The sequence below is a fragment of the Lodderomyces beijingensis genome (genome assembly GCF_963989305.1).
Source record: "Lodderomyces beijingensis strain CBS 14171 genome assembly, chromosome: 3".
Taxonomy (NCBI): Eukaryota; Fungi; Ascomycota; class Pichiomycetes; order Serinales; family Debaryomycetaceae; genus Lodderomyces; species Lodderomyces beijingensis.
The window spans coordinates 1,163,213-1,176,238 of record NC_089972.1 but is presented as its reverse complement, the minus strand read 5'-3'; the positions used below and the strand labels follow the sequence as shown (position 1 = coordinate 1,176,238).

The window sequence follows — 13,026 nt, the reverse complement described above, 5'->3', positions numbered from 1 at the left end:
TTTACAGCGGCTTTTCTTTTCCGTCTCCCTCTTCTGCCATCGTGGAATACATCTTGATCCAAGTACGAGCATTCCTCGTACATACATTTATATATTTGCGTTCCATTACTTCATCAACTATTTACTCCTCATCACAAGTCTATAAAGAAGGCATCGCTGACATCGGTGTACTTGTGTTTTTTATAGCAGTAAGGGCATTTGAAAATGTCGACTCCCTTTTTCGAAAGCTGCCAAATGCTTTCCCGGAGAGCGCAATGATTGCAATAGTTGAAAACAACCACTTGAGTCGTTGCCGTGTTTTCGCGCACGTATTTTTCCTTCTTTATTGTCAATGGAGCGCCTTCCTTCGCTTCGATGAACGTGTTGGTCCCCACTTCGTAGGTGACGGGTATGGCCTGTTCCCTTGATATGGGGCAAATAAAGATGGGATGGTTGTTAAAGAGAAACCTGTTTCTGTCCAGTAGTTGGAACGGAAGCTCGTCATCATAAGTTGACGGTTTAATCAGGTTAATCTCACTTGAGGACTTTGTTTCGCTAATGTGATTGCCATTGTTATGAGTATTGTTATTGTTATTGTTATTGTTGTTGTTATGATCGTGATCATCATCGGCGGCGGCGTCCTTCTCCAATTGAGCTGCTGCTTTGAAGCTCTTGAGTTTCAATTGAACTTGATTATACTTGTAAAAGCTTGGTAAATAAATGTGGCCTGCTAGGATACTCTGAAACAAGGGAGAATCGCTAGACAATTTCAAGTCTTTACAAAACTCGGAAATAAAGTCATTGGCCAAGCTGGCGAAAAGGTGGGAGTTTTCGTGGACATTCTTGAAGCATCCGAGTAGCTCAGACACAAAATCAATTTGGGTGCCATTCTGAGCACTTCTGGCAGAGTCGCTCTCCAAAGTGAACCCGCTCTTCATCTTCTCTATGAAGCTTTGGATCGCATGCTCTTTGTTTCTTTGCTTGGAAAAATTCTCGATTCCAGAGTTTCCGTCCGAGTTGAAAAGGATTAACGTCATCAATGGCGCCATTTCATGCAAATAATGCTTTAAAAACTTGTTAAAGTGCGCTTTGGAATAGAAATAGGCTTCCACTGCGTCGTCGTACGAAAAACCCTGGTTCTTGCCATTCAATAATATAATGAATTGCAACATGTGGAACTTAAACTCGGTGTTGCTAAAGGCCTCTGCATTTTCCTGCTCGGAATAGACTGCTTGTTTCTCCAACACACTTTCGTTGAACTTTGTGTGGAACCATCCCAACGCCTGCGTTAGATCGTGCTTCACGCATATGTCCTCGACTATGTCGTTGAGCAATGCAAATCGTTTTTCAAGTTCAGGGTCAATGATGATCGGAGATCCCGAGGACCCGTGCAGCCGCTGTTGGTGCTGCCTCAAGAGCAGTGGCACCACGTTGCCTTGACCCCTTTTTAGTAGATGAAGAATAATGGCCTTCATAAGCTCGTCTTTGTTTTCCTGCTTGAGGCTCTTGGCCTCGATGTCTGCAGGAAGGAAAGTGGGAGACGGGTTTGCCGGTGGCATCAACTCGAGAAGAGCTTCCTCGATGTTGGTCTCGGCAACTGGAGAGCTGTCAATGTTGAGTTTGTAGCTGTACGCCTCATCGAGATCAACGGTGAACTTTGGGTTGTTCAACACATTCTTCTGTAGCTTATTGTTTGCCGAATTGTATGACTTGAGCCGACTGATGGAAGACTTGTACCATGCATCTGCCTTTTGTTGGACAGAAGAAGAACCAAAAGCAGAAGCTGCCGCCGTACCGTTGTGGGACTTGCCATTCAGTACGCTTGATGAGCCCTCATTCTGAACCTTCTCCTCCTCTTGTGCAATTTCACGTTCCAAGTCCGCTTGGTAATCTTTCAAGTATCGCAAAAAGTTGTCTGAATCCTCGAGCAATCCACCTAAATTCTGCTGACCCGAGGCGTCGAACTGGTTAATTTCTTGAGATATGCTATTGAGTAGACTTGTGGTCATGGAATATGTATATGGAATTGAGTCTGTATCGATGCAATTGGTTTGAATGTGGATTGGAAAGCTAGGCTCCGATAAGGATCAAAAGTGGCTCGCCATCACCGTGCGGATTTGAGATCCTCACTTTTTTTACCTGTAAAAAGAGAACGCTGTGGGCCAGGAAGACGAACACAGCGGAGACCCAGACCAAGACCAGGACCAAGGCAAAAGACAAAAGGCAAAGTCAAGGACAAAGAGATCAAGATCGAGAGACCATGGGGGGGAAGAGGGCGAGGGAGAACGAAAGGATCGAAACAAAGTTAAGCTTTTTTGTCAAGACAACATGCAAATTAAATGACTCCATTGGGGCATTTTTGGTCAAAACGTCGTGGTGGTGGTGGTCGTCGTCGTCGTAATCATGAGCATCATCAACATCATCATCAGGATCATCAGATATCAAGATAATCAGCTTTCACAAGCAACTCTAGTGCCAAATGCGTTGGGATTTGGAATTCGGGAACTTCTCCACTTTCAGCTTGATCCTTGTACTTGTAATGATAGTAGAGGTATTCTACTATACATTCTAGTATATCACCATCCATATCCAAGTCAATCTTGCCGGTCTTGCCTTCTTCAAACCCTTGGGAGTTTCTCAACACCGACGATATTGACGCCACTTCTTTCAGTATTATAAACTTGAACTTGTCCGATGAAACTAGCGTGACAAACTCCATGCGTAGATTGCGATCCTTTCTTTCTATTTCCTCTGCGAATTTGGCCGCCCGATAACGATGATAAAAGACGATGAAGGTGATGATGGTGATGATGAACGCAATCTTCACGTAAATTTCCCCAGTAGTCCCTTTCTCGCGCTCTCTCCCTCTCTGATGCGCTCGCGAGAAAAACCTCCCGGTTTGGGTGCCTTACTTCAAAGTTCCAGATAATGAAGAGCACATACAGTTGTGGTGATGCCAACTAATCCTAGTTTCAACTGGCTGGGCCTTCAGAATGTATTTTACGACCTCAGAACTTGCTATGAGCCATTGAGCTGGTCCATTGAAAACTTGCATGCAAACTACCGGGTTGCATTATCGCCAAATGCTACCCTAATTGCAATCGCCTCGAAATCAGCGCCATATCCCAACTTGATTGAAATATACAGCGCAAGCGGGGTCAAAATCTGGTCTGTGGTGTATAATAGCAGTCCGGTGGAATACATCTTTGATTTCCATTTCAAGGACGAGGACTTGGTCATTATCTTGAGCAATGGGAAATACAGGCACTACCAAGATTTCGTCGGTAATTTCAATGAATACCCAATCGTATCTGCTGCCACGACGAGATTCGATAATCTCTCCGAGAGCACGCCGTCCTCCTCGGGCGACGCCGATGCCGAAGCTCTGAGCGAAGTTCGGAAAATCACCAACCTCGAGAACAACGAAGTGGAGGAGATCAACAATATTTTAGAAACTCAAATCTTTGGCCATTATCTAGTTACCAGGTTTGAGTACAAGATTGTCATCACCGATTTGGACGCTAACCAGAACTTTCAGTTGGATTTTTACAAGCATCCTGCGAAAAACATCCACAAAACGACAGTCTTTGCAAGCAAAGACTCTGAAGTATTACTTGTCTACATGGGATACAACAACACTATTATTATGGTCAAGGTCGACTTTAGTCTATCAAACTTTGAAGTTGTCGACCAAGAACTAACCGATGGGCCTTTTACCGAGGTGGCTGTTTCCCCAAGCGGGAAACTAGTTGCGCTACATAATGAGTCGAAAAGGAAAATCTTTGTTGTGACCAACTCGTTTGACCAGATTTTACTAGAGTATGATACCTCGAGCGAGGTATCTAGTCCCGAACAAGTTGAATGGTGTGGTAATGATGCCATTGTTCTTTCCTTTAGAGACGAGGTCAAGTTGATCGGACCTGGTCAAAGATCAATCTCGTTCTTCTTTGACATCAGCGAAGATGAAGACGAGGATTTGGACTTTTTGCTCATGAGAGATTCAACAAGGAATGACCTCGCGTACACAGTACCGATACTTCAACTGGCAGTAGACGGCTTGCGTCTCGTGTGCACCAACAAGGTTCAGTTTTTGAGCCGCGTCCCGGAAAAGACTATAGAAATGTATCAGATAGGATCCAATAGTCCCAGCGCCATCTTGGGTGACTGTGTCGACAAATTCAGTCTGAACGCTTCCAAGGCCAATGCAAACATCTCTTTGCTAAAGTCCGACCAGATGTTGAACGCTGCAATTAACGATTGCCTAGAAGTTGCCCTCGATGAGTTTGATGCCGTTTGGCAGAAACGAGCTCTAAAGGCTGTTTCGTTTGGGAAAATATACAATGTTGAAGGCTATGACGCTGACAAGTATTTGAAAATTCTAAACACGATCAAAGTCTTGAACCAATTGAGGAGTTCCGAAGTGGGGTTGTTTCTCACTTTTAGAGAGATTGACATACTTGGATGGAGCAGCGTCATCAAGATGCTTCTACGAAGAAGCCAGCACTTTCTTGCACTAAAAATCATCGAGGCTCTCGAGCTCGATGACCTCAAACCGTTGGTTTACGTGCACTGGTGCTGCTACAAGATCCGCAATGAGCTGGGTATGTCTGACGTTGAGCTATACAAAGTCATTGCAAACAAACTAGTGTCCTCCACAAAAGACCGCACCAATTACATATCCGTGGACCAGATTTGCGACATTGCACTTGAAGAAGGAAGAACGGCGTTGAGTAAAATGTTGATCAACATTGAGCCTTCGGTTAGCAAGAAAGTGAAGAAATTGATAGATATTGACGAGCTAGAATTGGCCATGATTAAATCGTTTCAGTCTGGAAGCTACGACTTGAGCCAGCTTGTTCTCCTTCAATTGCAAACCAACATGACAATTTCTGAATTTTTCAAGTTGCTCAATCAAAATGAAGCCAAACTTGACAATGGATTCCAGCGAGAGCTTGAGGACGTTGGCGTAGATGTGGACGTGGACATTCGTACCGAACCATTCCATGTACGAGGCGAGGTAGTTGGCCACAATTGGTTGCAAGCGGTTCCGGATTCCGATTCGAAACTTGTTGCAAAATACTTGGAACACGAGGACAAACTAGACGAACTCAACTTGCTCAAGCTCAAGAAGTTTAAAAGGGCCAATCCAAACCTGGATGGTGAAGAATATTACAACGAGTACAAGTCGCTACTTAAAAATTGTGCAAAGAAATCTTTACAAGCAGCAACGCAAAAGGCATTTCAAAGAGAATTGAACATTTTGGAGTTGCAGAACCGACTAGAAAAAACATATCTCGCAAACTTTTACCAGGAGAAATCTTTACTCAGCATTATTGAGCGATTAGTCAGAATGAACCAAGTGAAGCCAGCGGGCAAAATTGTCAAGGAATTTTCAGTTTCGCAAGAAAAATTTTGGTACTTGGTCTTGCGAACGTATGCAAAGTCTGGAGAATTCGATAGACTTTATGAATTTGCATTTGGCTCACTTGATACCACCACGGGTAAATCGCCGATTGGATTTGAACCGTTTATTGAAGCAGGATTCGAACATGGTGCTCCCAAGGAACATATTTCTGTCTACATAAACAACTCGGTCAAGTATAAGTATGACGAAAAAATTAGCATGTTTATCAAGAATGACGATTACGCATCTGCTGCGCAAGAGGCCTTAAGGAATAAAGACATTGACATTTTGAGGAACTTGCAACGGAAAGTGCCAACTTCTGATACCCATGCTACCAGAGTTATAAAGAGCTGTATCCAGAAGCTAGGCTATTGAGCACAAGTATATATACTTTAGGAAAACAGGGGTTTTTTTTCCATACCCCCAAGTTGGTGCTACCAACTTACCTCCCTCCTTTTTTTTTGTACAAAATCTTTGCGATGCTCTTCTGATAGAAACTGAAGTTACTGCACAGATTTCGGACTCCTTCTTTTGTTTTTTTCAAAAGAATCACCAAAGGATAACATAGCTAGAGCTCAATGGTGGAAGTTGAAGAGATCATAGAGGAGCCAAGTGTTGCTTCTGTGGAGTCGTCTCCTGAAAAGACCAAGACGCCAAAACACGTGAACGACGACGGGTTAGACCATCGGACATTGTTTGTGCGGGCAATACCATCGGAAGCCACCTCGGATCAACTATCTGAGTTCTTTTCTCAATTTGTGCCCGTTAAGCACGCAGTGATTGTCACCGACGAGAACAAAGCGAGTAGAGGATTTGGGTTTGTCTCCTTCACTGAAGATGACGACACGTTGACTGCCTTGGTTGAGTCACGAAAGACCAAATTCCAGGATCGGTTCTTGAGGGTGGATATCGCCAAGAAGAGGGAGAGGAAAAACAAGGATCAAGCAGATGGTGGTGGGAATGGCGCGTTTCGCGAGCGAACTAAAGCCGAGCCGGTGGAGAAACGAAGAGCAAGATTGATCATCCGGAATCTACCTTGGAGTTGCAAAAAACCCGACGAGTTGAAGAAGATATTCTCAAAGTATGGAGCTGTTTTCGATGCATATATACCAAAGAAGAAAGGCGGTCAAATGTGCGGGTTTGCGTTTGTTGTGATGAAGAAGTTTGCCGCTGCTGAAAAGGCTGTTAAGGAGGCGCAGGGTTTGAAGATTGACGGTCGAGAAGTTGCTGTTGATTTTGCAGTTGAAAAGTCAAAGTGGGAGGAGATCAAGGAAGAAGATGGAGAGACACAAGCCGGAGACGTGGATGTGTCTGATGGTGGTGATGACAATGACGACGATGATGATGGGGACGGCGAAGCCGCCGGTGGATTAGGTGACGTGGACGCAGATGATGACGAAGATGACGACGAAGATGAGGAAGATGAAAATGAAAACGAAGATGGGGACTTTGACAAGTTGAACGAAATCAATTCTGATGACGAAGTTGGCTCGGACGAGGATGTGGATATTAAAGTCGACGGTGATGATGATAATGAAGAGGAATCTGAAGGGGAAGGAGCAAAATCAAGAGCCCCCAAAAATAGACAAGAAGCTTACTCCATCTTCGTCCGTAACATTCCCTACGATGCCGACGAGGAGACCTTAAAAGAGCACTTTGAGTCATTTGGACCTGTGAAATATGCTCTTCCTGTGGTGGACAAACAAACTGGTCTCGCGAGGGGCTCGGCGTTTGTCGCGTTCAAAACTGAAGACGCCTATCTCGAGTGTCTCGAAAACGCACCTTCGACCTCGGGAGCTGCTTCCATGTTGATCGCCGACGACGTGTCACCCCAGTATGTGTACCAGGGCCGTATATTGTCTGTCGCGTCTGCAGTTGACCGACAATCGGCTAGTCGGCTATCCGAACGCAATTCATTGAAGAGAAAAGAAGATTTGGGCAAAGCTCCCGGAGAAAAGGATAAACGAAATTTGTACTTGTTGAACGAAGGCAGAATCACGGAAAACTCCAAGTTAGCCCAATACATTTCCAAAACCGATCTCGAGTTGCGAGAAAAGTCCTATAAATTGCGTGTTCAGCAATTGAACAAGAACCCAACTTTGCACTTGTCATTGACCAGATTGGCCATTAGGAATTTGCCCCGTGCAATGAACTCAAAAGCGTTGAAAGCGTTGGGAAGGAAAGCAGTGGTGCAGTTTGCAACTGAAGTGAAAGAAGGCAAGCGTCAGCAGTTGTCCAAGGAAGAAGTTTCACGGTCAATCAAGCTGAAAAAGGAGCTTCAAGAGGAAATTGAGGAAAAATCGAAAAACTCCAAGCATAAAGGTGTCGTGAAACAGGCTAAAGTCATTATGGAGGTGAAAGGTTCGGGAGAATCGGGACGTAGTAGAGGCTATGGGTTTATTGAATTCCGGGACCACAAGGCAGCACTACAGGGCTTGAGGTGGTTGAATGCTCACGAAGTGTCAAACGAGGAGATTTTGGAAGGCATGACTGACGATGAAAAGAAAGTGGCCAAATTAGAAGGTCTCAGCAAGAGAAGACTCATTGTGGAGTTTGCTGTTGAAAATGCCCAAGTTGTCAAGAGGAGAAGGGAAAAGGAGATGATCAGTAGGAAATCCAACAAGGATGGCGGTGACAAAGAGCTGAACTCTAGGAAGCGGAAGAGAGATGATGATAAAGATGGAGATGGAGATGAGGTTCAAGAGAAAAATGGCGGCAAGTCTGCCAAGAAGCAAAAGAGGAAAGGAAGCCTGAAGAAAGGCAATATGAACAAGGGAGGCAAACCGAAGGAAGGCCCCGTTTCCAAACCAGTTAAGGAACCAAAGAACAAATCTGGCCTCTCTGACAATATCAAGCTGATAATTGGCCAAAAAAGGAAAAGAAGAAAGGGTAAAAAGTGAATTTGGTTGAAGCTGTAGACATACATATATAGATACCAACCATGCATACAGTTTATACAAAGAAAAAAAAAGATGAAGAACGAGGTAATCCCATAGATATTCTATATTCGTAAACCGCTGTCATTAAAAATAAATCAAATATAATCAAATAAATCAAAATCAATAAGCGACTGTGGAAAGTTGCAAGTCAACTCAAATAAAAAAAAAACAGTCTATCTGAATGAGTGTAAGAATATGCCGCGTAATCTCATTAGAACAAAAAACCAAACAAAAAAAAATGCACCATCAACTGAATTCACAAAAAGTAGTCGCTCCTTTGCTGTTTTGTATTGTTGCTTTTAGCAGCCAAGTCGCCGTCTTGAACAGCGCTAAAGATTTTGAAATTTGGTTCCAAGTCTTCGTCAATTTGCATGACGCTAGCAACGTTGCCGCATCGATAACAGTAGTTTGGCGCCGACCAAACGGTCACCACATCTTTTTCTTTAAAATGATACCGGAACCCTTCCATGACCAATTGATGAGCTCTAGCAATCAACTGCAAATTGTTGATGTGGTTGAATTCTCGTGACACTTTCGATCCGAAAAGCCAGCCAGCGCCACGCGGCGAGACTGCCCATGTATCAACGTTGTCAGGGTCGGACCAGACCAAATCGCAGAATCCGCCTTCATGGGGAACTTCCTGTGCTCTGCTCAACACTCTTATCTGGTCCAACATTCTTATTTCCGGGGACAAGCCTCCGTGCACGCAAAGAATCTTGCCGTCGATGATCGCCGCCAAAGTCAAGAAATCAAATACTTGACAGCAGTACTTCCAAACCGTTGTGCTTCCGTATTTCGTTAAACATTCTTCGTAAAAACCATAGACTTGGGTGATTTGTCTAGATTCATGGTTACCTCTAACCAACGTGATTCTATGAGGGTATTTCACTTTTAGCACCATGAGCAAAGTGAACGTTTCTAACGAGAAGTACCCTCGATCGACGTAATCGCCCAAAAAGATGAAATTTGCCTGGTTATCTTCGCTTGGGATCCCACCGGAGATTCTGAACAATTCTAGCAAATCATGAAACTGGCCATGGATATCTCCACATACAGTGACGGGCGACTGCACTGGCTGGATATTGGATTCCTCCATGAGTAGTTCCTTGACCAACTCACAAAGCTGCTTCATGTCCGGCTCCGACAAAGCTATGCATTTCTTGATTTGCTCCAACCATTGATCCGGTCCTCGTTCCCCCATTTTTTTTAAGAAAAATCTGTTATTGGCTAGTCAAGGTGGTCTCGTTTATCGATAATCTATAAGATACTTTTGCCTTTTTCTTCTTTTCTTTTATTTACTCAAATACTGGACATCCGAAAGGAAATGGACTGAATATAGCAAAAGTATATGGTGAAGGAAGTTGTGGATGTGGGTTTTTTCCTTCCTCCTGTTTTTTTTTGGGGGGGTTGTTTTGCTTTGTTTCTGGCAAAATCAGCGACCTTTTGGTGATTGAGGCGCTGCTAGTTAACTTGTCAAAGGTCGCCACCAAACCTGAACTTGCAAATTGCTAATCCTTGTGGAGCTGGGAATGACGGGAAGGGCTCTTTATTGATCAAGGTTGGTTTGTTCAGTTGTTGGCCCGATGGAATCTCTTTATTGTGTTGAGGCTCCAAAACATCCAAACATCAATACTTTATTGCCGCCCATACTGTTATTGCGCACCGGCCCGCTACCAAATGGTTCCAGGCAGAAAAATTTGCCTGCGCTTCAACTCCAACCACCAATACCAGCCGTTACCACCACCTCCAAAACTGGTCATTAGTATACATATTCAAGAAGGCGCTTTCAATTCACAGCAGATAAGCAATGTTGTCGAGAGTGAATCTTCTACGTGGAACGAGTCTGCCCGTTTGCAAACTCACGCGCACCGTTTTTACGCAAGCAAGAATACTTCAAGACGGCAAGATTCCAGCAGCAGCAGCAGCTCCGGAGGGCGTTCAAGAGCAGGCCGCCAGCTCTATAGATAACGGCGCATTCTCCAACTCCAGTTCCAAAATCACAAGACCGAGAAACAACTTCAGAAATAGCAAAGAGGCGCTGCCCACACGCGACCAACTTAAAAGCAAAACCTCCTGGGGCAAGGGCTCAAATGGCAGTTTGCCGCAGAAATCGGCACAGGCAACCATAAGTGAGCAGTTGTCCGAGATCACTGAAATGCAGAGCGAAGAACCAATATATGTTGCTCAGAGCTTGGAAAGAAAATTCATGGATGGGGACGCATATAACCCATTTGACTTCAGCTTAAACAGAATCCGAATGGAAAGAAAACAACGCCAAAAGCGGTTCCAAAGCCCCGAGGATCCGTTCGAAAAGAGCGGCATAAACCCAGAGACCTTATACTTGATGCCGGAGATCTTATCCAATTTCTTGACCTCAACCGGCCAGATCATGCCCAGACTGCAAACCGGTTGCTCGGCCACCAATCAGCGAAGACTCACTGCTGCCATTAGAACTGCAAGAAACTTGGGTTTATTGGCTTCTGTTCATAGACATTACAGGTACATGCCACAAAGGAATATATAGGTTTTTTTTTGGCTTGCAAAAATAAAAAGAGATTTTGTAAATATACGACAACAACACAAGTCACTGACTTCTTCTCCCCTTTCAGGATCATTCCAAATGTAAGATGGAGCACAACGAAAGAAGGGGGGGAGGAGGTTGGTTGATATTAGCCTGTGGTCTATGCGTCCAATGACTGCAAAGAAAGAGACTGGCCTGTTTTTTGTTACTTCCCTTTTTTCTCCATGGTTGCACTACCTCCCCGGATATTGCAAGAGAATGCTCGGTGAGTTTCCTCGTCAGCAAATACGCCCACTTTGCCTGTTACTATCCATCACTTGCTTTCTTTCGATCCAATTCAATTCAATTGAAGGAGCAACTTAATACACAACAGCAGCCATAATAATGTTATCCAGAATCTTCAGAGCGCCAGCATCAGTCAGATTGTTCTCAACCACCAGAGTCGCCATGGTTGACTCTAAAATCGGTAGAGACTCCTTTTCAGAGAAGGAGAGAGCTCAAGAAAATGTTTACGTGAGGAAGCAAGAGGAAGCTCAATTGAAGAAGTTGAGGGAAAAGTTGGAGGAGCAGAAGAAGACCATTGCTGATTTGGAAGCAGAAATCAAGAACCACAAGGAAAAGTAAGCAATTGAACAACGTCAAAAAAAAAAAACAAAAAAAAAAAAAGATGAAGAAGAAGATGGAAATCGAAAACAATAATAGTCTATAGGATGACGTTTTGAAAAAAAGTTTCAAGCGGGTGTATATGGGCTTTAATTCACAGTCGAAAAGTATATGAGATGCGATGATTTGTTGTTGAGCAGGCGATTCCAATTGGAGGGTGGCGGCGACACACACTCGATCCCCGGATGGCTGCGTGTGTAACTTATCGCTGCCCTGGTCTTGTCGTTGTCACTTTTGACTACCCTCTTTCAGTTTTTTTCTCTGCATGACTCTATGCTGGCCACCAGATATGTTCAAGTAGTGATTGAGATCTGTTGTCAGTGCGATTCGGTAGTTTAGAAAGAAAACCAGCCCATTAGCTTCAATAATTGACCTTTGGTCAGGCTAAAAGAAGATGATGGAGCAATTGAAACCTTTGGGACGGACGCTAGTCGAAAAAATCCCCACACTATTTGGAAAGTAGCAAAAAATCAACAGCAAATAAACACTGGCTTCAGGGTTTGAGAGCCAAGAGTGTATAATATCTTCATTCGTTCATGTCTTCCAAGAGTGTCATTTTTCTAATGATTGATTAGCCCACAGCAGAGTTCTTGAACTATTGAATCAGTTTGGAAGACAATGAGATATCTCAACGGACATTGATTGACCAGCTAGTGCAGTCCTGATACTGTGCGCATCCACTCATATATATTTTTTTGCACCCGGTTTGCCGCAAATTTATTTTCATCAAAACGCTCGAAAGCTCCTCAAGCAGCACACACATGTGTGCTTGTCATGGCCACCCAGCAGTAATTTTTTCTCAGAATCCTTAGAAAATTGCTCCCCCCTGCCCCAAAGCCCTTCTGCCATTGACACGATCACCAAGGTGCACGAGCTCAACCGAAAAGATTGTGCAAAATGGGCGATCTACTTGGCTGCAGTTACGTCGGAGAGCAACAGTAGCTAAATACAAGGAAAGAGCCATTTTCCAAGGGTTTCCAACATACAACAAAATGTGAATCCCCACCTCCCCTAACTGTATTCCGTAGATGTTCTGTGGTATTGACGATCTTTTCTGATCTTTGTGGGTCCGGCTGAGAGATCCTCCATTTTTTTATTATATAATCGCATGAGATCTCCGGTGCCTGAGCAAATCTTTTTTGCCGAGGCTGAGATTGCTGCTTCCCCCAGTCTACAAACAGCAAACTTGCTCTCGATTGTGTAGCCGTTTCCAAATGGAAAGATCGATTCCTGCAGTGTAGTGAAGCATGTCTCTGACCGAGGACGTAGTCATGTAGACACTTGAAAGTGAAGCCGAAAATGTTGAGGTATTCATTCTCACGAGAGATTTTCGGAAAACGGAGAATGGAGAGAGGTGTGGATAATCAAATCGGCATTGATAATAATAATTTGTTTTAGAGCTAGCAGAATAGATAATATCTCACAAGATCTAGAGGTTGGCACAAGGAGAACGTAGACGAAGAAGGAAAAGGGGGAGGGGAACAATACAAGCGAGTTCTAAACGCATTCAGCAATTGACC

The 13,026-nt window shown here is 44.0% G+C and overlaps 7 protein-coding genes across 7 annotated transcripts; 4 read left to right on the top strand and 3 right to left on the bottom strand. All coding sequences in view use genetic code 12, as the record gives it.

Moving 5' to 3' along the window:
* Positions 1-131: 131 nt before the first annotated feature.
* Positions 132-1,988, bottom strand: LODBEIA_P25880 (uncharacterized protein; the record flags this gene model as incomplete). The annotated part of the gene is made up of 1 exon (XM_066972603.1): positions 132-1,988. The coding sequence occupies one exon, from the start codon at positions 1,986-1,988 to the stop codon at positions 132-134; it is 1,857 nt and encodes a 618-aa protein (XP_066829526.1).
* Positions 1,989-2,413: 425 nt separating this feature from the next.
* LODBEIA_P25870 (uncharacterized protein) lies at positions 2,414-2,698 on the bottom strand (the record flags this gene model as incomplete). Its single annotated transcript, XM_066972602.1, has 1 exon — positions 2,414-2,698. One exon carries the CDS (start codon positions 2,696-2,698, stop codon positions 2,414-2,416), a length of 285 nt encoding a protein of 94 aa, XP_066829525.1.
* A 234-nt stretch (positions 2,699-2,932) lies between these two features.
* LODBEIA_P25860 (uncharacterized protein) lies at positions 2,933-5,758 on the top strand (the record flags this gene model as incomplete). Its single annotated transcript, XM_066972601.1, has 1 exon — positions 2,933-5,758. The coding sequence occupies one exon, from the start codon at positions 2,933-2,935 to the stop codon at positions 5,756-5,758; it is 2,826 nt and encodes a 941-aa protein (XP_066829524.1).
* A 203-nt stretch (positions 5,759-5,961) lies between these two features.
* LODBEIA_P25850 (uncharacterized protein) lies at positions 5,962-8,283 on the top strand (the record flags this gene model as incomplete). The annotated part of the gene is made up of 1 exon (XM_066972600.1): positions 5,962-8,283. One exon carries the CDS (start codon positions 5,962-5,964, stop codon positions 8,281-8,283), a length of 2,322 nt encoding a protein of 773 aa, XP_066829523.1.
* Positions 8,284-8,578: 295 nt separating this feature from the next.
* LODBEIA_P25840 (uncharacterized protein) lies at positions 8,579-9,523 on the bottom strand (the record flags this gene model as incomplete). Its single annotated transcript, XM_066972599.1, has 1 exon — positions 8,579-9,523. One exon carries the CDS (start codon positions 9,521-9,523, stop codon positions 8,579-8,581), a length of 945 nt encoding a protein of 314 aa, XP_066829522.1.
* Positions 9,524-10,129: 606 nt separating this feature from the next.
* Positions 10,130-10,846, top strand: LODBEIA_P25830 (mitochondrial 37S ribosomal protein bS18m; the record flags this gene model as incomplete). Its single annotated transcript, XM_066972598.1, has 1 exon — positions 10,130-10,846. One exon carries the CDS (start codon positions 10,130-10,132, stop codon positions 10,844-10,846), a length of 717 nt encoding a protein of 238 aa, XP_066829521.1.
* A 381-nt stretch (positions 10,847-11,227) lies between these two features.
* LODBEIA_P25820 (uncharacterized protein) lies at positions 11,228-11,467 on the top strand (the record flags this gene model as incomplete). The annotated part of the gene is made up of 1 exon (XM_066972597.1): positions 11,228-11,467. The coding sequence occupies one exon, from the start codon at positions 11,228-11,230 to the stop codon at positions 11,465-11,467; it is 240 nt and encodes a 79-aa protein (XP_066829520.1).
* Positions 11,468-13,026: the final 1,559 nt, after the last annotated feature.